Source organism: Brachycentrus maculatus, unplaced genomic scaffold (genome assembly GCF_059751285.1).
Source record: "Brachycentrus maculatus isolate JH-2025_06_01 unplaced genomic scaffold, ASM5975128v1 h1tg000172l, whole genome shotgun sequence".
Classification (NCBI taxonomy): domain Eukaryota; kingdom Metazoa; phylum Arthropoda; class Insecta; order Trichoptera; family Brachycentridae; genus Brachycentrus; species Brachycentrus maculatus.
This window is the reverse complement of record NW_028280925.1, coordinates 1,827,296-1,851,946: the sequence shown is the minus strand read 5'-3', so window position 1 is coordinate 1,851,946 and position 24,651 is coordinate 1,827,296. Positions and strand designations below refer to the sequence as shown.

Sequence of the window (24,651 nt, the reverse complement as noted above, 5' to 3'; positions counted from 1 at the left end):
GCAACTATTATATATCTTAATTTATTTTTTTCTAAAGAAATTGAAAGCAATCTTCTAGCTAAACAAATATGTATTATTTTAATTCGTGTTGGAAACAAGAAGGATAATCTAGTGTGGGCTATCCAGGAAGTTCTTAGCATATACTCATTGCTGCGAAGAAACTTGGAACTTGGAAAAGAAGCGTGGGGGTCCTCTAACGTTTGTTCTCTCGATCGTTCCCTCTACTATCAGGTACAGGAAACCCTCATGCCTCAACACGTGACGATCCATTTGGCTCGTCTCTTCGAGACAGTCGCGAGTAGGTGCCTTCTATCTTCGATTACAGTTCTTATATATCGTAGTCATACAGGAGAAAGTGACCAAGTACATTTTTTACAAAAACGTGATCATTGACTATTTGATATCTTACTAGCTTAATATTGCCCTGAAAAAAATCCCAAAGGATTTTAAACATGGAAGTATAATATATTGACTTGTTAAAAATGACTAACTGCATTGATGTTTATTTTGTTGCCAAGCAAAAGTGACTTAAATGTCCCTCCTGAACATTTTACGTTTTGTTAGTTGGTCACTTTCTCCTGTACGACTACGATATGTTGTTTCTAATTGGGTTGTGAAATATATATATTTTACCGCAACAGTGATGGTGGTCCGAGTGTCGGGCAGGGCCGGGAGGAGGGCCGGCAGCAGGGCCGCCTCCGTGGCCGGGTCCAGCGCCGCGGTGGGCTCGTCCAGCAACCGCAGCGCGGCGGGCCGCAGCAGCGCGCGCGCCACGCACAGCTGCTGCCGCTCCCCGGCGCTCCACCCGGACCCGCCTTCCGCCACCGTTCCGTCTGGAACCGACACATGTTTCGTTACAAACCGCTTCTTAATAGAATCCAAAACAATTGCATTCAATTCAATTCAATTTATTTATTTATAGATAATATACACATTACAAACTTAAATTTAAATCGTATACATTAACAAAAATAGAAAATAAGCAAGAATACTATTGCTAAGGTTGTAGAAGAATTCAACTTCGGAAAACTCCTTCAGACACATGGAATAGATCAATATCCAATGAGATATTGTTTAACATAGTGGTAGCTATTCCTACAGGCATAACCATCGGCAGGTTGGTCCTGTGTATAGGAATGTGAAACAATCTATGTCGACGCTGTCTTAGGTAACTATCGGGAACATACAGACCAATGTTCCAGATAATTTCAGGATTATCGCACCGCGCAACAATCGATAAAAATGCGTAATCAAATACACATTCCTTCTAGTCTCTAAACTATTGTAGCCATGCGTACCCTGGAGAAAGTCGGCATATAGCACTAGTTCCAAAATTTATGTCTCTTCTTCTTTTTCTCCGGATCGGTGCGCTTGATCGGTGTGCGATCATAGTGCGCGTGAACTCGATCACGCTAAACTGTCGTAGTCGCTTTTATTTAAAAAAAAAACCGGACTGCCGAACAGTAAAAATCCGTGTAGTGCACAAGCTCCCGTAGGGTAATCAATCCAGTGTCTGATATATGATAGAATTATAATGAATTAAGTAAAGTTTAGTACACAGAAATAAGAAAAATCTGCGTTGTTGAAGATGTTGTGCGATGGGGAAGAGAAAGAAGACGAGAAATCATGTGAGAAGAGCGAGTTCAGATCGAGTGGTGAGGATAGCAGCGGACCGCAGCATAAGCGGGATCAGACCACCTAAACGATGGAAGGATAGCTGGTCTTCCACCTCCCAGGAGCGGACCGGAGAATGACAGGACCCAGTCCTAAAAGAAGAAAAAGAAGAAGAAGAAGAAGTAAAGTTTGCAATTTTCTCCTCACCCAATCCTCCAGGGTACGAAGCAACAGTCCCCTTCAGCTGCACCTTCTCTAGGACGTCCCAGAGCTGCTCGTCCGTGCAGCGCCCCCCCGGGGCGAGGTTCTCCCTCACGGAGCCGCCAAACAGGGCCCCCTCTTGCGGCACGGCCGACACCAGCGCGCGCACGGTGCGCACGGGCACGCTGCCCAGGTCCCGCCCGTCCAGGGAGATGCTGCCCGCGCTCACGTCCACCATGCGCAGCAGCGAGAGGAGCAGAGACGACTTGCCGCTGCCGGTGCGGCCGCATATTGCCACCTGTTAAAATTATATTTAAATCAATAATCGTTGTACTATATCAGTGTTCCGCAAACTTCTTTTATTCATGGTACACCTACCAAATTAAGAAATTTTAGAGGCGCACATGTACCATATCATAGTAACATATTTAACATATTTTACAACATTTTGAGTGTGTCCAAATACTGCCTAATAAAGAGCTTCTTTACATCTCACCAATAGATGTCTCTAGTGAAGCTCTAGTGATTCAAGAACAAGGTTTCTAAATTAGTTCATATATATATGTAGAACTTCCAAGAATTTGAGTAGTGTGGTTGTCAATGATGGGTAGAATTGGTGAATGTTACACGTGTGTAAAGTGATCACTTAAACCAGCCTATGACGGTCGTCAGCTCCGTAAATGCCCAGACATCCATATTCTTCTTCATCTTTGATGAGATGTCAAAAAATAACATATTTTGTTTAATACGAAATAAGAGCCTACTTAACTGAGCACAGGCAATCAAAATTTGGATCAAGTGATATTTTCACAAAACTAGACAACTAATCACCAGTAAAGTGTGTGCCGCGGCACACACTTTGCTGTTGTTTAATTGTATGCATAGTTTTATTTCTAATGTAGCATAGTTTTAATTTCTATTTTAATTTTTACTTCTAATTTTTATTTTTATTTTTCTTACTTTATTACTTTTAATATTTATAACCCTTTTTTTACATTAAAAAAAATTGTATTGCACTGTATTTCATTTATTGTAATATGTTTTTCATTTTTTGTGAACCATTTTTAAAATAAGATTAAGAAGAGTTCTTTAATGTGGAATGGACATGTGGAGCGAATGGGTAAAGAGAGAACGACTAAGAAAGTATATGTGGCGAATGTGAGCAGGAGAACAGAACGAGGACGGCCGAAAAAGAACAGATCAATCGGAAACTAAAATCTGGTGGTGTCAAATCACAAAAGTGTGAATTACCTTCTGACCTCCTGGAATATGAAGATTGAGATTGCGAATAATTGGTTCCTTGGAATCCCCGTACCTAAGCGTGACTCCAGAAAACGTCACTTCACCCTTCGAAGGCCATTCGGTAGGTAGATTGGAATCTGAAAAAAAAAACACGAGGCAGATGAAAGTGACTAGCGGAAAATTGTACATCAATGGTAATAACCATGACAGGCGCTTGCCGCGTACTGAAAAAAATAACATTTAGAAGTTAATTTTTTCTACGTTTAAATATAATGGCGAGTATTTTAATTTTTCCTATGAATATAGAATCATCGCGTATATATTCCTATGAATATAGATAAAAAGTGTTTTTCATTTTCATTCTCATCGTCTTGTTTTATCACTATTTTACCAGGCAGGTTTAGCCTGATTAATGTACTATTTCGTTTATTGAAAACCTTGTAAACTTTGTTGTATGGTAATATAACACTCCTTATGATTCGTCGTTCACTTGTTGTAATACCATAAGTCATTACAAAAACTGAAAAATGAATCATAAGGAGAGTGTTTAATATTACCATGGACTGGTACCTGATCTTCGTGTCTTTGTTTCAAGTTGACATTGCGTTGATCTGATGCAGTGCCCTATGCATTATTGGGTGCGGATAAGGGTCAGAAGAAGAAGAAAAAGAGTAGTCCAGTCACACATAAGAAAATACGCATTAAATTGTATTTTTATATTAGTTTTAGACGGGAATTCAACTTCGAAGTATGATACACAAACATCTGCGTGTACATCACAGAATCCTGTTTGAAATATTATGTATATATATATATAAATATATATATATATATAAATATATATATATATATAATATATATATATATATATATATATATATATATATATATATATATATATATATATATATATATATATATATATATATATATATATATATATATATAATCTAAAAAAATCGTTTTGTTTCAATCGCATATTACATAAACTCTCAAACGTCTTGGCATCTAAGGACGTGTTACAGAAATAGGATGTGTTCATTAAATATGCAGGTTCCGCGAATCCAAGCAATTTTGAAGATTGGCATAAAAAATGAACAAAAATGTTCGTAGCCTATTCCGAAAAGTAGACTACCCATAAACTAAATTTCTAAATTTCTGAGTTAAGAACTGGGTAGGGTTCTACTTCAAGGCATTGTAAATAATAAATGTACCAAGTGGGGAAAAGGAATTGAAACATGCAATAATTTACAAAGGTTTAAAATTTAGAACAGTGTATACTAAACTCCATTTTTACACGGATTATTTTTACCACGATTTCAAAATAACACGGTGCAAAATAAGATTTGAAAAAAAAACATTTAACGATTCGTAATATTACGTTTGAATTTCCTACATCGCATGGAATTACTTCTCATTACTATGAATATATCGCTCACTCCTTTCAAGAACGTCATAAATCAAAAAACTTGATTTTTCAGAAGAGCGTTTTAAAGTTTAAAAATATAATACAATGTACTAAAAATAAATTTCAAGCCACTTTTTGAACTTTCTACTGTGCAACGGATCTTTTAAGGTATAACCTGAAGGTTTGTTCTCCATTTGAAAAATATTAAGTTTATTTAAAAAAATAATTAAACAATACCTTTTCTTCAAAATGTAAAAACAACACTTTCTGCCCTGTAGAGGGTAAATATTAAGTTAAAAATATGCCGCTTTTGCTGGGATATAGTACATTTTCTGGGCATTCCGAAAACATGTACAAATGAAAATTGACGATTTTTGAATTATGACGTTCTTGAAAGGAATGAGCGATATGCGGAAGGAGAATAATTTATCTATTTTTATTTTAAGTTTCACATGGTAAATATCACTATTTTTGAAAATCTATTGTGATACGTGTTTCGATGAATTCCGTATCACTTTCTACACGTATCACAATAGATTTTAATAAACAGTGGTAATTACCAAATAAAACTAAAATTAACAATGGAAAGATATTACCACAAAATGACTTCCGAATCAATTGACGAATATTTTATGTTATTTATTTTTAAAATTAATCACTTGTATGGTACCACTTATTAAATTTTATTTCATTACAGATGATTAGTTTCGAAAACTATAGATGTTATCGTTAAGAGGTGATTACAAAATAAGTTTTATTAATTTTATTAATCACCTGTTAATGATTACATCTGTAGTTTTCGAAACTAGCCGCGTGTAATATAATAAAGTAAGTGGTATTACACAAGTGCTTTAAAAAAAAACATGTTATTACACAAAGTTAATGCCGAATCAACAAAGAATATAATAATTTATGTCACCATTAATTTTTAAAGTTTTTTAAAAGTAAAATTAAGGCAAAATAAACGATTTTTTTTATTATATTAAGAATTGTTTTTTTTTTAAATAATGAAACTTATCTCCTTTTTAGTGTAATAAAAACTAAAAGCTCTTACCCGTAGCGTCGTAATCCTCTATAGGCAAGGTGGAATACTGTCGGACTCTTTCCACGGCGCTCATGTACATCTCCATATCTGACAGGAACTTGACCACCCAATTTAAATAAATAGGCACTAGGAGGGTGTAATTTATGGTCAGCCCCACGAGGGACGGGGTCACGGTCTGGGGGTACATCTTGGCCGATAGGAGGGCGGCGTTAATGGCCGCGAACACTATCACTCCCCCCAAGTAGTCCTTAATAGAAAAAAATAACTTTTAATGATTAACTTTTTCGAAATTATTTATTTAAAAAATCACATCCTGTCAGTCATCCCGCTAGTTAGTTTGTTTATAAATATATAATATTTTTATCCACCTCCGTGATGTAATTGTTAGCGTATTTAGATACGTACTGGTGGTCCCGGGTTCGATTCCCAGGGGGGGTGAAAATACTTATTAATGATTTACACTCACATATTTATTTAATATTACCCTGGACTGGTCACCTTGCCTTTATGTAAGTAACAATCAAGATAACACTGCGTCAATACGATGCAGTGCCCTATGCACCGTTGGGTGCGGATAAGGGTAAGGGATATATATATATATATATATATATATATATATATATATATATATATATATATATATATATATATATATATATATATATATATATATATATATATATATATATATATATATATATATATATATATATATATATATATATATATATATATATATATATATATATATATATATATATATATATATATATATATATATATATATATATATATATATATATATATATATATATATATATATATATATATATATATATATATATATATATATATATATATATATATATATATATATATATATATATATATATATATATATATATATATGGTATAGTTATGTTTTAGTAACTGGCCCCATGACAGTACTTACTAGCCACTATATTTAAACAAACTAACTAAATAATTAACCATCACGCTACTTCGCAGGGGTAAGCAAAGATAATAGAACGCCACACCAATCTGTCTTTGCAAATAATCTTCGCTTCTTCCACGTTTATGCATCACCTCATACATACCCGCTGATCATCAACAGAGGAAAGTCGTGTTGTCACATTTTGATGCCACTCTCGAGAAGGTCACGACCAAAGGATGCGTTCAGGGATCTTCCTGCGGACCGAGCTTCTGGAACTACATCTTGGATGATGTACTCCAGAAAGACTTGGGCCAGGGGGTAGAACTGAGGGCATTCGCGGACGACCTTCTCTTGACGGCTGTGGCCGACAGCACGACGGATCTCGAGATAATGACGGATAACGCCCTAAAAACCATCACTACATGGGGAATTAAGGCCAAACTCCATTTTGCAGAAGATAAAACGAACGCGATGTTTATTACCAGACGAAAGGACCGCCAGCCGGAAATATACATGAACGGAGTCCGGTTGCAATTCGTAGACCATTTCAAGGTTTTGGGCCTCACCATAGACCGCAACCTAAATTGGTCTAAACACGTTGACAACGTTTGCAAAAAAGCAGCTGGCATCACGAACAAACTCTTGAGAGCCTCCAAACCGACATGGGGAGCGTCACCGGAAGTTATGCAGCAAATATATATAGGCGCTGTAGAACCTCTGATAACATATGCCTCAAGCGTGTGGGTGGAAGCGGTTCACAAGAAAGTCATCAGAAAGAAACTGGACTCCATGCAAAGACATATTGCTATCAGGTCATGCAAAGGGTACAGGACAATCTCCCTTGTTTCAGCTCAGGTTTTAAGTGGATTTATGCCACTCGATCTGAGGATTAGGGAACTTGCTGAGGCATACGCAGTCAAGAAAAGCCTTATCTTGCAGGACCTGCCGGAAGACAGATTCTACCAGGGAGTCGGAGACTACTTCTCCCTCCCTCATCCAGCTGAACGACTTTCCATAGATCACGGCTACGATGACCAGACTCTACCTGGGACATTGCAGGAAGAGTTGAGGATCTTCACCGATGGTAGTCTCTTGAACGGCAAAGTAGGTGCAGCTTTTGTACCCTTCGATGGCGTGAGAGAGCTGCCGTCGAGGAAGTTGAAACTCGACGACTTCTGTTCTGTGTTCCAGGCGGAACTTTATGCGATCAAAGAAGCCTTGTTTTATGTTTTGAAAAAACCCCCAAACAGATGGAAGCAGATAACGATCCTGACAGACTGTAAATCTGGCGTCCACGCAATAGCGGACCGAAATTCGATCAACCCTATTGTCATGGACATCAGAACAGATATTCAAAAGTTAAGATGCAGACACCAGAATGTGTATATCGGCTGGATAAGGGGTCACTGCGGTATCCTAGGGAACGAAAAGGCGGATGAAAAGGCCCGGGAGGCAACACTCAAGAAGACTGCCCCTGACTATGCCAACTTCCCGCTAAGTTTTGCCAAAAGGAAAATTAGAAGCAGGACCCTCCAACTCTGGAACGATCGTTATTTGAACGAAACCACCGGAAAGGTAACCAAAATGTTCTTACCAACCATTTTCCATGCCTTTGATTTCAGGAGACTGCAGAAACCTGGCTTTGAGCTCACTCAAATCCTTACGGGTCACGGTGGGTTCATGAGCTACCTACATCGTTTCAAGATCTCCGAGATCGACAGCTGTACGTGTGATGATGAGACACCTCAAGATGTCCCTCACCTGTTGATGCTTTGCCCCCTTTTCAGCTTTCAAAGACAACAGCTGGAGGCGCGTTGCAGGAGCCTGGGCGAGGATCTATCCAACATCGAATCCGTGATAGTTCATAAGGAACTGTCACGAGAGGTAGTATCATACATGATAAAAATAGTGAAGGACATTGGTAACATAAACCAAAGTAGGACACAAAATGCCGAACCCTCTTCTAGTGGAACGGAAGGTCTGCTGATGACAGTCAACAGTCCGCCTTCTCCTGAGGAGTTTTACGTGGTTTCCTCCCAGCAATGAGCAAATGCAGAGAAGTTCCTATTTGACCCACACTAGATGATCCCTCCTGTTCCCAACACAGATTCAAACAAAAACATTTTTAATTAGCTAGAAGAAACAAAAATCCACTAAATGATCTATAAACCTTGTACATAATAAGCAAGGTAAATAATAAATGCAATTCCCATCTAAAAAAAAAAAAAAAAAACCCGCTGATTATTCTTGAGTCGTGACCTGGCCACGTTCTATCAAGTATTTGAAATACTTAATCAAGCTAAGTTTTCCTAAGCCTTCATTTGCTTTCATTTCCGACTGCATTCGCCTCATAAAATTATTTTACTGTTGTTGTACTTTGCTAATTCGATTCACATGGCCAAACCATCTCAACACAAAAATTAAAAATTAGTTGCAAAAACACTTACAAGAGCTATTCCAAGCCATCGATTACTGGAGTTGAGTATGATGAAGGCGTTGGTGTTCACATCCATTTTAGCCCAAAGCTGTTTCGTAAATCTCTCTTGTTGACCATATGCTCTGATATAAGGAAGACCTCCAAGAGTTTCTCCAAAGTGTGAAAAAATAGGGGATTTAGTTATAGCATCAAGTCTCTGTAGTTCTCTAGAAATTTAAGAATTGTTAAGGGTATTAAGGGTATATCAACGTATGATCAATACAATTTTAGAGTCAACATTATTTGTCCTTACCTAGCAGAACGTCGATAAAATTTCTGAATTGCATAATAAAGTATGCAGATTGGAATCGCAATTACCAAGAACCATGGAGTGACTACTACATTCATAAAAGTAGCTGATAAACACAACAATAGAAACTGGAGTAGTCTTTGGATTGATGTCGCTATTTTCTATAAGAAAAATATACGATTTTTATCTTCAGAATAATCGGAATTTGATTACTTTCATCAATTCGTATACAATGCATTATTACCTTATCGATTATCCCAATATCCATGGAAAATCTGTTGATGATTCTACCAAGAGGAGTGGAATCGAAAAAAGATAAAGGATACAAGATAATATTCTCCAAAAGTGTAGCGTGAAGAGTTTTTCTTGCAGAAGCTCCGGCAAACTGACCGATAGCGTTTGAAGCAAACGACATAAAGATAGATGTAATGGATAGAATTGAATAAACCAGTAAGTACCGCTTTACCTGCAAGAATTGCCAATTGTTAAAAAAAAAACATACAAGAATACGAGTACAAATTTTGGCATTGGCATTGAAAGATTGATTTTCTTACGTCTTGATCGCTGATACTCGCATCTGAGCGGTCTTCAGTACCTACGCCATTGCCAGTCCATTCGCTCAACCAAACGTCCGTATATACCCTCAAGCATTGCCAAGCTATTGAAGATAAAATGTAGAGAGTTCCGGCACAAACTCCGCAAGACTTGAAGTATTCCAAATATACCCTCTTTGGTATTTTTCCATATTCTCGTTTTTCATCGGTCACCAATCCGTCGGATGCAATTTCTGTGCCTGGAATATAGTTTTTGACATGGGATTTTAATCATTGACACGTCATAAGTATGTCATTATCATACTGACAAGAGCGACCTTTATTTATAATACGGTCAATGTTAAAAACTAAATCAAAATGACCTACTAAAGTCATCATCCTCCATGAAGTCGTCACTGTTGGCCGACTTTGTTGATATAATTCTCCGGATAGGAGTGTGTTCCCTATCACTTGGAGGAAGAGCGCATCTGAAAACACCGCATAACTTTAATAACCATAGCCGGAATTAAACAAAACATATTTTAAAATGCCACTAAAAATTCTTACTTTCTCTTAGTGGACGATCTTGAAAGAAGACGTTTTATGATACTTTTTTGCCTCGTAATTTGTAATCCATCAGATTGCGTTTCCAACAATTTTTGTGATGATACAGGAAACAGATTTCTTAATAAATATCTTTGTTGAACTCTGTCACCATTGGGTTGCCTAGAATAAATGTAAATGTAAATAGTTAACGCAATTAAAATAATTATAAATATCGTGCAGAATTTTAATTAAATTAATTGAATTGTAAAATAAGTAATAGTTTACCTAGTTATTGAATCTACTTCCGACACGGCGTTGAATTGTATGGTCGGAGTGGATAATTGTCTCTGGAGAGAAGTTGGTTTCACTTTGTGCTTGGTGATTTGCAGGGAAGTGGATCTCTCGGCAGTTTTATGTTTCCTATTTCCGATTCTTAGTGAGTTTTGTAAATTCCTGCGCCTGGTAGACGACCTTTTGGGGACGGAATTCCGCAACATTTCATCGTCGCATTCATCGGTTGGTAGAAGGAGATCGTGAGTGAAATATCTCGAGCCTTGTGGCGTGAATCGTTTTTTTAGAGGAACGAATGATGCCTGGTGAATAATACGTTTACATTTTAAATTTAAAAAAGTATTTCTCGGAAACGAATTTGTGGCCTCTTACGAAAAAAGTATTTATCAGAAGAGGCTAAACATGAGTAAAATATTTAATGATTTAATGTTTGTTTTGATTCTTATATTGTCAGTAATTATTTGTTTAATTAATGGGTCATTCAATGTACTGCATACAATGCAAGAAGAAAAAAGTGATGCCTTCCATAATTATAGGATGACACAGTAAAGCTTGTCTCTTGTCGCAACAATATCAACCATGCCAACAAAAAAATTAGTTTTTTTTTCAAAAATACAGCACGAAGATTTTAGAAAAATACACACGTAAAAAACAATACACTTTGAAGCAATCAATATAACCCAACCAAACGAGAAAAAAATATATTTTGTATGTACAAATACATCCACATATCGTAGTCGTACAGGAGAAAGTGACCAACTACTAAAACGTAAAATGTTCAGGAGGGCCATTTAAGTCACTATTGCTTGGCAAGAAAACAAACACCAATGCAGTTAGTCATTTTTAACTAGTCAATATATTAATACCTCCAAGTTTAAAATCCTTTGGGATTTTTTCACGGCAATATTAAGCCAGTAAGATATCAAATAATCAATGATCACGTTTTTGTAAAACAATGCACTTGGTCACTTTCTCCTGTATGACTACGATATGTAGAATGTTATTTTTTTTAGAAGGAATCAAAGCCTCCACTTTTAGAGGGTTGTCTGCAGGTAGGATAGTAAGGATAGGGAAACTAAATGTGAAAAATGCATCACAAACACCCAGACCAATGAAAATAAATCTTTCTTGAATTTGCTTTGCAACTGGCCGGAATCGAACCCGCTATGCCAATTTCGCAGTCGAGCGTCTACCCACGTCTAGCCACGGCGCCTGCGGTGTACTGTCTAATTGTTATGAATATTGAAAGCATTAACTTTGTGGATCATATTGATATATTATTTTGAGAAATAAAAAGACTTTGTTTTTTGATCCACTCACATTTTAGACATTTATTTTAAAATATATATTAAGACACACCAATCTGTATTTCACTGTCTATTTTTTATACATTTTTGCTTTGCTGGCCGTACTCGCCAATATTATGTTTTGAATATGTGAGTGGATCAAGTTTTTTTATTTCTCAAAATAATATACTATTATTCAAATGCAGAGTTGTGAATTGGACATACATTTCCGTCCTCCTCGTCCTGCTCGTTGGGCTCCCTGAGCTGCCTGCTGAGGCGGCTGGCCATGCGCAGAAGCTGCCAGTGGCCCCGCGCGGAGCGCCCCGCGAGGCCCCGGTCGGCGGAGCCCCCGGGGCCCTCGCCAGCCCCCGGGGCCCGCGGGGGAGAGCGCCACTCCTGCGCCAGCTCTGGTCGCGCGCTCTCCACCTCGCGGAGGGTGCCCACGGATTGGACTCGTCCGTTTTCCACGTAGATGATCTGGATGAGGAAATCAAAGTATGCTTTTAGTAACTTTAGCCTATTTATTTAATTATTTATTATTTAATTGATATTAGTAATGTTAGTAAATAACCACTCACCGACTACTTCTGTCTACCGGTTTCGAGACGTACCCGTCTCTTCGTCAGGACATACACTACAATTTAACAATCATGCGAACAACACTACACCACACCCACTTAGTACTATTCACATACACTATCACAACACATGCAAAACATGCAGAGCGAGTTGTTAGTCCCACCATGCTTTTGGGAAACTAAATAATAAAGTAAAAATGTAATATAAATATACGCAGGTTGGAAACTATATTAGGATTCAAAGAGAAGGGGGTAGGTTCTGGGAAGTGGGAGGACTAACTCAACTCCTCCCACTTCCCAGAACCTACCCCCTTCTCTTTGAATCCTAATATAGTTTCCAACCTGCGTATATTTATATTACATTTTTACTTTATTATTTAGTTTCCCAAAAGCATGGTGGGACTAACAACTCGCTCTGCATGTTTTGCATGTGTAGTGATAGTGTATGTGAATAGTACTAAGTGGGTGTGGTGTAGTGTTGTTCGCATGATTGTTAAATTGTAGTGTATGTCCTGACGAAGAGACGGGTACGTCTCGAAACCGGTAGACAGAAGTAGTCGGTGAGTGGTTATTTACTAACATTACTAATATCAATTAAAATGTTTGACCACAAAGTAAATGCTTTGAATATAAATAATATTTATTATTTATTTAAAGGAATAACCTGCAAAGCCACTTACTTTTAGAGGCTTGTCTGCAGGTAGGATAGTGAGGATAGGGAAGGTAAATGTGAAAAACACACGTTTGGCCGTCTTTCTTCAGATCGGTGCGCTCGATCGGTGCGTGATCACAGTGCGCGTAAATTTGATCACGCTAAACTGTCTAAACTGCTAAGCTTTTATTAATAAAAAAAAACTGGTCTGCCGAAAAGTAAAATTCCGTGCAGTGCACAAGCGCCCTTAGGCTGAGTTTTCGGGACTCTATTATGAAAAATTTATTTTTCTGTGGTCTCAATCCTGTGTGTTGGATTGCAGCAACAAATGACGGTCTATTTTGCGAAAACTTTATAAAAAATATACATGGAATGTGAAAAGTTATTATTATAACCTGGTCAGCCTGCGGTAGAAGCTGCAAGCGGTTGGTCACCATGACCACGGTCCTGCCGTCCCTCACGCAGGCGCGCCGGATGCCCTTCTCGAAGACCTTCTGGGCCACGGCGTGGTCCAGCGCCGACAGCGGGCAGTCCAGCGCCAGCAGCGACGCGCGCGAGTAGAGCGCGCGCGCGAGCGCCACGCGCTGCCGCTGGCCGCCCGACAGCGCGCGCGCCGGCGCCAGGTCGCGCGCCGCCAGCAGCGCGAGGTCGGCGGGCAGTGCGCTCGCACCCAGCGCGCGCCGGTAGCGCCGCGCGCGCAGCCCCGACCCGAACAGGATGTTGTCCCGGATGCTGGAGCTCGCGAGCCACGGGGACTGGGACACGTAGGCCAGCGAGACGTCGCTAGAATCATAATAAGAAAAACATTTAAAAAAAAGGGATAACCCCCAATGCTTCTACTCTGTGAAGTGTTCACTTAAACCAGCCCATGATGGGTCGTTAACTTTGTAAATACCCAGACTTATACTTCTGCACCTTTATTGAGATGTCAAATGCATTTATGTACTTATTTTAGTATCATTGGCTGTATGTATGAGGAGATGCATGAACGTAGAAGAATGTGCGACAAAACGATGTATGACAGATGTGCGAATAGTGAAATAAGGAAGGAATGCCAAGCTGAGATAAGCATTATCGATAAAATTAAGTTGTTGTGTTGAGATGGTTTGGACATGTAGAACGAATGAGTGAGGAAAGAACGGTAAAACAAATTTATGAGGCGAATGTAATTGGGAAAAGAAGCAGAGGAAGATCGAGAAAAACATGGCACGATCAGGTATGCCAAATACTTGAAAGTGGTCAGATTAGGAGTCGTAACAATCGGCGGGTATGTATGAGGTGATGCATAAACGTGGAAGAGGCGAAGAATGTTTGCAAGGACAGAGTGGTGTGGCGTTCTATTCTGTCTGCCTACCCTTGCGGGGAAGCGGCGTGATGGTTAGTTAGTTAATTTAGTATCATTGGCTTTGGCTAGTACAGGGGTCGGCCAAACGTGAGTATCAAAACGGTTTGGAAATTTTTGGGGATCTAATTTTTAATTTACAAATATTAATTTAATTTAATTTATTGGAAATTTAAAGCAACCTACAAGTATTTTTTAGGTGACAGATTTTTAATCAGAAATACTTTTTTACGCAAATTTATACATGTATCATAGATGTATAAATCAGCGCAAAAAAGGTTTTGATGACGCCTTTTTCTATTAAAATAAATGTTTTTTTTAAACGTATTTTATTATGCATTTTTAAATTTTTGGGTAAAGAAGACAGAATAAAGTATTTTTTTTAAAAGTTCTAATTTCTATTATGCACAGAATAATTTTTTTTAAAATAATTAGATTTTATATAAAAAAATGTCATTTTGAATTCGACAAAGAAAGACCCAAATTGCTTAAAGAGCCACATATGGCTCGCGAGCCACACGTTTCCGACCACTGGGCTAGTTCAATGTGCGTCTGAAGTATCCAAAAATCTTATCAAAGCATTTTTTTCTTGCTTCAGTATTATGGGTTGTTGACATGCTGCTTGCATTAGACTCCAGATTCGATCCAACATTAAAAAAGGAATAACCCTCAAATCCTCTACTTTTAGAGGTTTGTCTGCAGGTAGGATAGTAAGGATAGGGAAGGTGAACGTGAAAAATGCATCACAAATACTCAGACCAATTGAAAATACATCTTTCTTGAATTTATTTTGAAATTGACGGGAATCGAATCCGCGACGCGAGTTTTGCAGTCGAGCCTCTACCCAACTACGCCATGGGACCCGTCTCAAAGTTACGAGACTAGGTACTCTGTCTCTCTCTTTTAAACCTTTAATCTTCTACTTGAAGGCATATTTACAAAACGGGTTACATAGTAATGATTTTTTTGTAGTTTGTATAAACTTACTTTGCTCGTGTAACATTCCCCGCCAAGAAGTGCATCTCTCCCACTAATGCGGACAGGAAAGATGATTTTCCACTTCCAGTTTTTCCAATAACCATGGTCAATTTTCCTAAAACAAATAGTGGTTTATACAAAAATGATAAATTTGCTTTTGTTTAGTATAACTTATTTTTCAAACATTGTGTTATTTTATTTTAAAAAAATCATTCGATAATAACCGATTGATTCGGATAATCATTCACTTATAATTGCCTTGGAATATTGTTGATTTGAGATTTAATACAAGGTCAGCCCCAGTTTACTTATTCATAATTAACTAACTAACCATCACGGCGTTTTCAAGTATTTTTTCTTGGTTCAAGAATACCTGATTGTACCAAATTTTCCTCGGTCTTCCTCTGCTTCTTTTTCCAACTGCATTTGCCTCATGAATTTGTTTAACCGTTCTTTCCTCACTCATACGTTCCACATGTCTAAACCATCTCAACACACCTTTCTTAATTTTATCGATAATGCTTCTCTCAGCCTTGCATTCTTTCCTTATTTCACCATTCGAAAATCTATCATACATTGTTTTGCCGCACAGTCTGAGGGATCGCATTTCGACTGCATTCAGTCTGCTTTCAAAATTATAAATCTACATATTGTTAAATATTTATAAAATACCTTTGGGAATTTTCAAAGTATGCATGATGCTTATTCTGGAGAATGCTTCATCGCCCGATCCCCAAACAAAAACAGAGTTGTTAAAAGTATAAACATATTCATTTATATTATTATGATTCTCTTCTAACGATCCAGCCACACTCTCTTTATCCGTAGTATCTTTCAATATTTCTTCACTCTCGGTTTCTTCCATTTCATCAATATTATCTAGAGAATACGAGGGGTCCTTAATGATATCTGAGAGATAGCTGTTCCTATTGTTGTTGTCTTCGTTGTTGTTTGTTGAGGCATCATGTTTCTTATTGATTTCCGGAAGTTCGAGGAACTCCGCGAGTCGTCTTGTGCTAACCTGAAAATAAAATTTTATTAATATTCTTTCCAAAATTTTATAATAAAGCATATATTTGAGCAATATAAAAATATGTAAAACGTATCGACCTTCCCGGTTATAAAAAATGATATCAATTTTTTCTTATATATTCTTTAAAATTATAATGACTACAATTACCAGCCAGTTTATGTTTTAGTATGATTTAATAATTATTTGTCAATTTAATAATCAAAGACGATACTTAAAAAATGAAATTAATTCTTTAAATTATAATAAAATGAGTCAAGTTTTGGTGCCGTGGTTAGTGTATAGAGTTTTTAAATTCAAATCCACTCTAACACGATATTAATACTATTAAAGGGCTGTTTGGGACTGCGAAAATATGTATGTATGTATGTACATAATAGGTACACCAATATTTATCATTTTTGTCAATGAAAAAACATGAAATTGATGCCACATTTAATATTGAATACATAAAGCTTTATTCTTTTGTTCTATTTCGATATTCTTTTGTTGAAAACAGTTGAAAATTTCATATTATAGTTAAGAAAATTATTCAACAATACACCTTGATATAGTTTACAAATAATTGTGGTAAAAAAAATATTTAAAAAAGTGGTATTTTATAATATGCACATACTATGACATATAAAGATAATAAAAACAGTAAATGTTAAGAGAAATTTTACGAGTACAATCATCGTTTTCAATTTTTAGACAGCGAATTACGTATTTCTAGTTGTTTTAAGGGATCACAAAATGAAAATATACAATTGTACGTACCAGTGCTGATATTATTATCGGAACGGTAATAGGGAAAATGAAGAGGGGTACTGTGAGTTGGTTGAATAGAGCCAGTCCAGCAAAAACGTTCGCGGGGGTCATTTGTTCCTCTTCCAGCAGGAAGTATAGGCCAAATGTTACCAATGTTATGAGTACTGATGAAGCGTGAGTTAGGAATGCTAAATAAAAGAAAAAAAATCAGAGGTTAGTATTACATGTTATTCAACATAAAACAGTAAAAATAATTCATAACGTTTAAACACACCGAAAAAGTATAAATTATTACCACGATCGTATGAAATTTAAATATTTACAACGATCGTACTAGAGGGACATGAAAAAAACGGGAGAGATAAATAACGCGTACATATTCGTACATATTTTGTTCGAAAATTAATTGCATACAAATTGAAAAATAAGAGCTTTTACGAAAATGTGATGATAAATTGCAGGTTAAAAAAAGTTTATAAAATTTATTGGTGCCAATTTTTTAAAAAATATTTTTTTAAAGAGAAATATTTGTGTTTTTATTATTTACACAAATATTTCAATTTCATACTATTTCTGTGAGCCTAAGCGGCTCATTATTAGAAATAGGGATCGAATTGTGGTAGAGTGGGTTCGAACCAAGAAACTCCGACATAAAAGTCCGTGACACTAACCACGGGACCACAACCTGACACAAATATTGACTCTACTTTACTTACGAGTTATTTTGAATAATATTTTATTGAACAATTCAGACTTCCTTATGACATATTTAACAATAATTCGTTTGAAAAACAAAACATTTTTAGTAAAATAATCAGGAAAATATATCGGTCGAGAAAATTAAGATTTTTAAAAACTATTATTAACATAATTGTTTTGGCGAAAAATATCGTTTTTTGTTTTCTTTAGGGTGCCAATTTAAATAAGTACACAATTTGCAAGAGTTTATATTCAAAATAATTTTATTATTTAATTACATTAAATATTCTAATTTAATTATTTAAAAACCAATTGTCCGCAAATACAAATGGTATTGTACGGGTTACAGAATTATAAAGTTATGTAGATTTGACGCTTTAGTAAATAGCCGGAAGAAAACCCTCTCAGGCCCTACCGAACGGTTTATTTCCTTCCGGTACAGTTACCTTAAAATATTCAATTTATAGCAACAAGTCGTGTAGGCGGAAGGAGGTCATGTCTGCGGCAATTTATTATTTACTAATGGTTTACGCCCGAAAATAGAAACATAATAATTTCGAGCTGCGTTAATATTTCATGCAACATAAATTATGGAAACTTTCAACAGGGAAAGACTTGGAAAAAGGGTGAAAGTCAAATAATATTAATAAAAATACTGCAATATTTAATTAAAAAGGTTTTATCAACTGATCTGGGTGTTTGTAATATGTTTTTCACATTAACCTTAGATGGTGCCAAGAACTCAGATGTGAAATAACGTGTTAATTAAAGGCGCGTTATGCATACTATATATGAAATTTCCGAAAATTTTTGTAAAGTGGTTGTCAATCATGGGTGGAATGGTAAATTTTGCACATGTATAAAGTGATCACTTCAACCAGTCTATGACAGGTCGAATCTCAGACTTTCTTCTTCTTGATTTTTGTTGATATGGCAATATGAATAACTCCTAAGTGGACAAATCCAGATATGTGAACGAAAATTTGGGTGCATAAAAAATATATCGAAGGAAAGATGATCAACCCTCCGCTTCAGGTAAAAGTCCCAGGTAATATTGAATAAATATTACAGTAAAAAAAAACTCATATTTATTTGACCCCCCCCCCCCCCAATGAATTGAACCCGAGTCCACCAGTATGGTAGCCGAGCTTGCTGACCATTACACTACGGAGGCGAAGTAATTTCTAAATACTTAATAATAAATCATTATCTACAGATTCCATAAAAATAAAATAAAAAAATTAAAACATCGACACAGTTGCTTATGAAGAAATGAAGATGTAGGCGACATTGACCGTGGATCTACTAAATACACCCTGTTTAATATTTATTAGCAGCAATTGAGTTATTTTTACATACTTATTCAAATAAAATATACTTATAAAAAAGTTAGAAAGTGGATATAGTACAGGATATTGTAAACTTACTGATCAGAGCCCAATAAACCGATTCATTATTCAAAAGCTCCAGTTCCTTGTCTCTGGCCTCTAGTATTTTCTGTCCATATATAGTTTCCCAGCCATACATCTTGAGGATTTTGATTCCTTGGAAGATTTCATTGATCTTCATCATCCTCACGTCACTTCTCTCTGCAGTCTTCTTGGAGTTGAGAGACATTTTCTTTCCGATGTAAAACTGTAGAGGAGTCATTGTGAAAATGCAAATCGTGGCTCCTATGATCGCACTAACACCCAGCTTTAGGTAAAGAAGAAACATGAGCACCGCTATCTGAAAAATAAGGTTGTACCATGTTAATGATTTGTCATTTTTTCGACAAATTTGTATGTATATTACAATTAAAAATTCTTACTTTCAGCGGAATAGCCCATACATAGTGTCCTATCCAAATAAATGACATTATGTTAAACGAATCTTCAGATATGAGATTGGTGATCATGCTTCCATCCACGTTATCGTCATCTCGAGGGATCTTTTTTGGTTTTTCGTCTAAGCTTGTTTTATGAGAAATTTTGGTTTTTAAAATGGCGTCATCATCTGGTATCATCTGCGTAAACGTTTCAGTGTTGGACCACAGCGCCATCTTCATACACTTGTCGTAAACTAACGACTAGGAAAAAAATCCACGAATTAATTCGGCAGTCACATTGTTATAATATCCAGTGGCGTGCTCACAGTTTTTAATCAGAGTAGGCAGTAGGGTTGGGTAAGGATAAGGCATAGTAGGCACTGGTCGTATTTCTATATGGAACGCGAGTTATCCAGGATAGGCACTGCTTTCTGCCCATAGGCAGAAAAGCATTTTGCATACAGAATGCACACCCCTGATAATTTCATTATAATTTAAATGATAATTTAAGTTCTACTTGGTAATTTCTTTAAAAAAAAACACCCAAAAAATTAATTATACGAAAAGTCATTCAAACTGCAACATTTTGAAACAATAGAAATTTATAAAAATAAAATATGTAATAATAAAATCAAAATTAACAATATGATAATGACTTAAACCTCCCCCTATTGTCTATGTTCCCACTGATAAAAAATAATAAATAAGTAAATAAATAAAAATAAGAAGCAGATCGTTTTTATCCATCAACGTTCCAAGGACACAGCTCTTAAACTTAGATAAGGCGAGGATTAGTCTAAGGCGTTACATACGGTGTTTGAAAATGATGCGGAATGCATCGAAACACGTGTCACAATATATTTTAAGCAATAATGGAGTTTACCGAGTAAAACGGAAATTAGAAAAAAAAAATTATAAAAATAAATAATATTACTTTGATATAAAAATATCATTGATTATATACATTGCTTGCAAAGAGAGAACATGGTTCGAATACATGGCCTAGGTGACGTTGTCCGTGACAGAAGGAACTACAACCTGAGGACGAGGAGAGCTGACCCCAGCAGTCTGCAAAGACGATAAGTTGGGATGTAGCCATGAAGAAGATTGCTTATAGCTTTATTTATTTAAAACTTCATGTACAGAAAATAAAAAGTACATTGGCGGGCTTATTGCTAAAAAGAAATATCTTCCAACCGACCAAAGACGGACTAGTGATATTGATCAAAACGTTTGATACCATATATAGCCGTTTGCAATCAGAGGGTAGATAGTACTTGAACATTTAAAAAACATAAATTACAAATTGACATTAAAAAAAAAACATAAATTAACAAAAGACGATAATAAGGAGGGCAAAGGAAGAAGGGAGTTTAGGGAAGGAGGTAGAGGGAGGAGGTTTGATCTACAGTTAGGATTCTAATGACAGATAGTAATGTCTCAGACGTTTTTAAAAGTTAGTACATATTATTGTCTGATGTAATAGATTTTATCAAAAAACTAAAAAACAAAAAGATGAAAATGAAAAAAAAATAACAAAAAAGTATTCTAGGATTCTAATGATAAATAGGTAGAATCAGGTAGCAAGTTTAAGGAAGAGAGGAGGGGTCAGGGGAGGAGGAGATGGACAGTTAGGGTTCTAAGGTAAGATAATGATGTTTCAGGCGTTTTTTGAAGGTTAACTTTGTTAAAGGTATCTCACCTGCAAGGCAGATTTCAATCGTATTCCTTCAATATTGACCAAGTGGGTGGACGATTGGGATAATGTTCCTTGCGCAATAGCCGCTAGGAATACCAAGATGCCCATAATGTATCCATTGCTGAATAATTGATCGAGTGTTGGGAAGTATTTTCCGTCCGCTTGGGAAACGCTGACCCCACTGTACACCAGCGTGTAGTCTATAATTACGGATATTCCTAGCGGCCCTATAAGACCTACGCAATCTCCCAGCAACTTGTAGAGACCTCCCCAAAAATAATTTGGCCATATGAACAAAAGAAAACATTTCCATAGGGAAGGTTTCCTATTCAGTAATTTTGAATTAACCTGGAAATAATTTATTAATGAGAAAATAAATATTTTCTAACAAGTCAACATTCGAGGGATTCTTATGCTTGGTACAGACTGAGCTGGAATGCATATGGCGGCTGTATTTTTTTCTGTATTGTCTCTGATCTATCACGTTCACGTATGAATTTTGGGATGGCAAGGACTACTAATTGATTAGTATTACACCACTTTTTTACATTTATGACACGAACGTAAACCAGAAATCATCCGGAGTGTTAAAATTCATATGTGAACTTAATGGACCAGAGACAATATAGAAAAAAATTACAACCGTCATATGCGTTCCGGCACCGTCTGTACCAAGCATTACACTTTCGCAGTGACTTGTACAGGCTTGTACGAGTATATAACTACAAATGGTGCGTTTCGATGCAGTGTCCTATGCACTCTCGAGTGTAGATAAAACACTTAAAATTAAATATATTTTTTTATTTGTAAATAAAAAGCATCATTAACTTTGTGGTATGGCAATATAACCTCCCGTTATAATTCAAAGTTCACTTTGTATAACACCACTTTTAAAAAACACTACTTCATGACTACCAGTTTCGGAATAATAATCATTCCATCATCTTCAGACTTGACCTGAAGATGGAATGATCATTCCAAAAACGGCAGTCATGAAGTAGTATATTTTTAAAGTGGAATTACACAATGTAAACGATGAATGAAAGGGAGTGTTAAAAATGTTTATTAATTCTTCAGAATCACTGATTTTTATATTCTTATTTTAATATAAATAATCTTTAAAATCTATAAAAAAATACAAATGTAAGTGCAAATATTATTATTTTTTTAAAATGTTTTTATATGCATCTGGAAATTCCATCTTGTTCAAAGTAAATTTAAAAAGAAAAGAAATACAAAAACCCGTTAGCGTTCCAAGAAAACATTGCTAAAAGTCGTAAAAAAAGTGTGTAATATCTTCAATTTTATGAATGCTTACCAGTTCTTTGTTGTAAATGTCGTAAAATTTCCTGAATTGTACTTCAGCACACTCTTCCTGCGGCAGAATTCCCAAACCCTCGATTTCAATGGGATCTTGATTCCCTCTCCATAGTAAATTATTTAACCACCAGAAAGTCATTTGTGAAAGGGCGTTCGCCATATTGTGTTTATAGCAAGGCTGTTCCAAGGATTTATCCTTGGTTGGGAAATTAGTAGACCCGGAGAAATTATTGTATAATGCGAGCTGAAAATATCTATTACTTAGCAAAATTGCTTAAAAAAAAACTATTGTAAAAATTAATTTATTAAATTGCTTCAAAAACTGTTGTAGAAATATGAATGGTACTTTTATGAATGGTCATTTTATTGCATAATTAATATCAGGCAAATACTATACGTTCGTTTTTCACTATCAGAAAAGAAATTCAAGGACATATGTACTAAATTGGCTTCGGTGACCTAAAGAAAAAACAACACGAAATCATCAGTTGTTTCATTCTTAAAATAATATTTAAAAAATTAAAATAAAGCACACAAAAAGAAACAGAACAATATATAGTTCTAAAATAAATGGTAAAAATAAAATATTACGTTTTATATCATGGTTTAACTTGGTAAATAGCACTATTTATCAAAAAATATTGAGACTCGTGTTTCGATGCATTCATCATCAGTGTCATAAGAGATTTTGAACAAAAAGTGGTATTCATTAAGTAAAACCTAATTATAAAATGAAAAGATATTATCACACTGACTACTCAATCAATTAATAAAATAGTACTACGTATTTGTACGAGAAGGTGCCATCAAATTCGTATAAGATATTTAAAAATCTTCTAATGCAACTTATATATATATATATATATATATATATATATATATATATATATATATATATATATATATATATATATACATATACATATAAAGGAAAATAAATTATTGGTTTGATATTTATTTTTATAAAAAAGTACTTTAAACACATAACTTTATTTTATCAATAAGTGACTTTGTAATTGGAATCTGGGTTCGTAATTTTAAAGCTAGAACTAAAGTACCTTTTCCAATTTCAAATACAAATCGATATAACCGTAATCACACTACGGCACTAAATTGGTATACAAATTTAAATTTAAGCCATAAAAGTCTTTCTTTCTCTGGGAAAGTGTTTTAAAAATAGATTAGAGTGTATCGCAATTTGCGTGTCAAGGGCTCGTAAAAATAGAATAATCTCATTATAAATAAAACGAAGCAAATATAGGTACGGAATATAGATTTTACAATTAACTAATTTTCTTTCGTATTATTAGCAATAATTGCTTTAGTGGGAAATTGCTTCTGCGTGTATAATTTTGTATTATTTTAGGTGAAAAATTGAGGAGTTTATAGGAAGGTAAAAATATTCACGAGTAATTGAAACAGCACTTATTGTATTTTTGAAACAATTTTTCCATAATATGCTATAAATAAGTCTAGTAATAATGTATGCTTTGAATTGCATGATATTTACGTACATAAAAATATGTAAATTTTATACAAATAAAAACATAGATTATTATTAGAAAAATCGTTTAAAAAATACAATAAGTAAATTATTGTGAACAATTTTACTGCTTGCTTTGTAGTATTGAGATTTAAAACGCCTAGCTTGATAGCTGGATCATCACAAATATCTGAATAACAAATTGGACCACTTTTTTTCATAAAAAAATATAACCTTAAGGGACTTGTACAAATAGTTTACCTCATAGGACACATAGATATATGTAAGCTTTTTCATTATACAAAAGCTTGTTTGAGGAAAGAGATGCTATCTCTAGAGTTCTGCCATAAATGCTATTCTCCTTTGTCTTACACCCTGAGGTACCTAATTCACTTACGTTATCAGTATGATATCAAATGTGCTAAACCCCTAGATACAAGAATCTGTACTGCAGGACTGATAGATTTGTCTATATTTGTACCAACAT

General features: G+C 35.5%; 1 protein-coding gene across 1 annotated transcript in view; it reads right to left on the bottom strand.

Annotated features, from left to right (window-relative positions):
• Sur (Sulfonylurea receptor) overlaps positions 1 to 24,651 on the bottom strand; it is a 37,751-nt gene that overhangs the window by 1,693 nt on the left and 11,407 nt on the right. Inside the window, exons 3-22 of the mRNA XM_088261986.1 lie at positions 22,680 to 22,925; positions 21,365 to 21,709; positions 19,666 to 19,923; positions 19,283 to 19,583; positions 17,166 to 17,344; positions 16,049 to 16,397; positions 15,386 to 15,491; positions 13,452 to 13,839; positions 12,052 to 12,303; positions 10,535 to 10,842; positions 10,271 to 10,429; positions 10,091 to 10,191; positions 9,725 to 9,963; positions 9,415 to 9,636; positions 9,174 to 9,331; positions 8,892 to 9,087; positions 5,520 to 5,757; positions 3,067 to 3,194; positions 1,822 to 2,113; positions 634 to 833 (exon numbers count right to left, since the gene is read on the bottom strand). Of these exons, the coding sequence (XP_088118112.1) occupies positions 634 to 833; positions 1,822 to 2,113; positions 3,067 to 3,194; positions 5,520 to 5,757; positions 8,892 to 9,087; positions 9,174 to 9,331; positions 9,415 to 9,636; positions 9,725 to 9,963; positions 10,091 to 10,191; positions 10,271 to 10,429; positions 10,535 to 10,842; positions 12,052 to 12,303; positions 13,452 to 13,839; positions 15,386 to 15,491; positions 16,049 to 16,397; positions 17,166 to 17,344; positions 19,283 to 19,583; positions 19,666 to 19,923; positions 21,365 to 21,709; positions 22,680 to 22,925 (4,665 nt within the window). The remainder of the gene's footprint in view (positions 1 to 633; positions 834 to 1,821; positions 2,114 to 3,066; positions 3,195 to 5,519; positions 5,758 to 8,891; positions 9,088 to 9,173; positions 9,332 to 9,414; positions 9,637 to 9,724; positions 9,964 to 10,090; positions 10,192 to 10,270; positions 10,430 to 10,534; positions 10,843 to 12,051; positions 12,304 to 13,451; positions 13,840 to 15,385; positions 15,492 to 16,048; positions 16,398 to 17,165; positions 17,345 to 19,282; positions 19,584 to 19,665; positions 19,924 to 21,364; positions 21,710 to 22,679; positions 22,926 to 24,651) is intronic.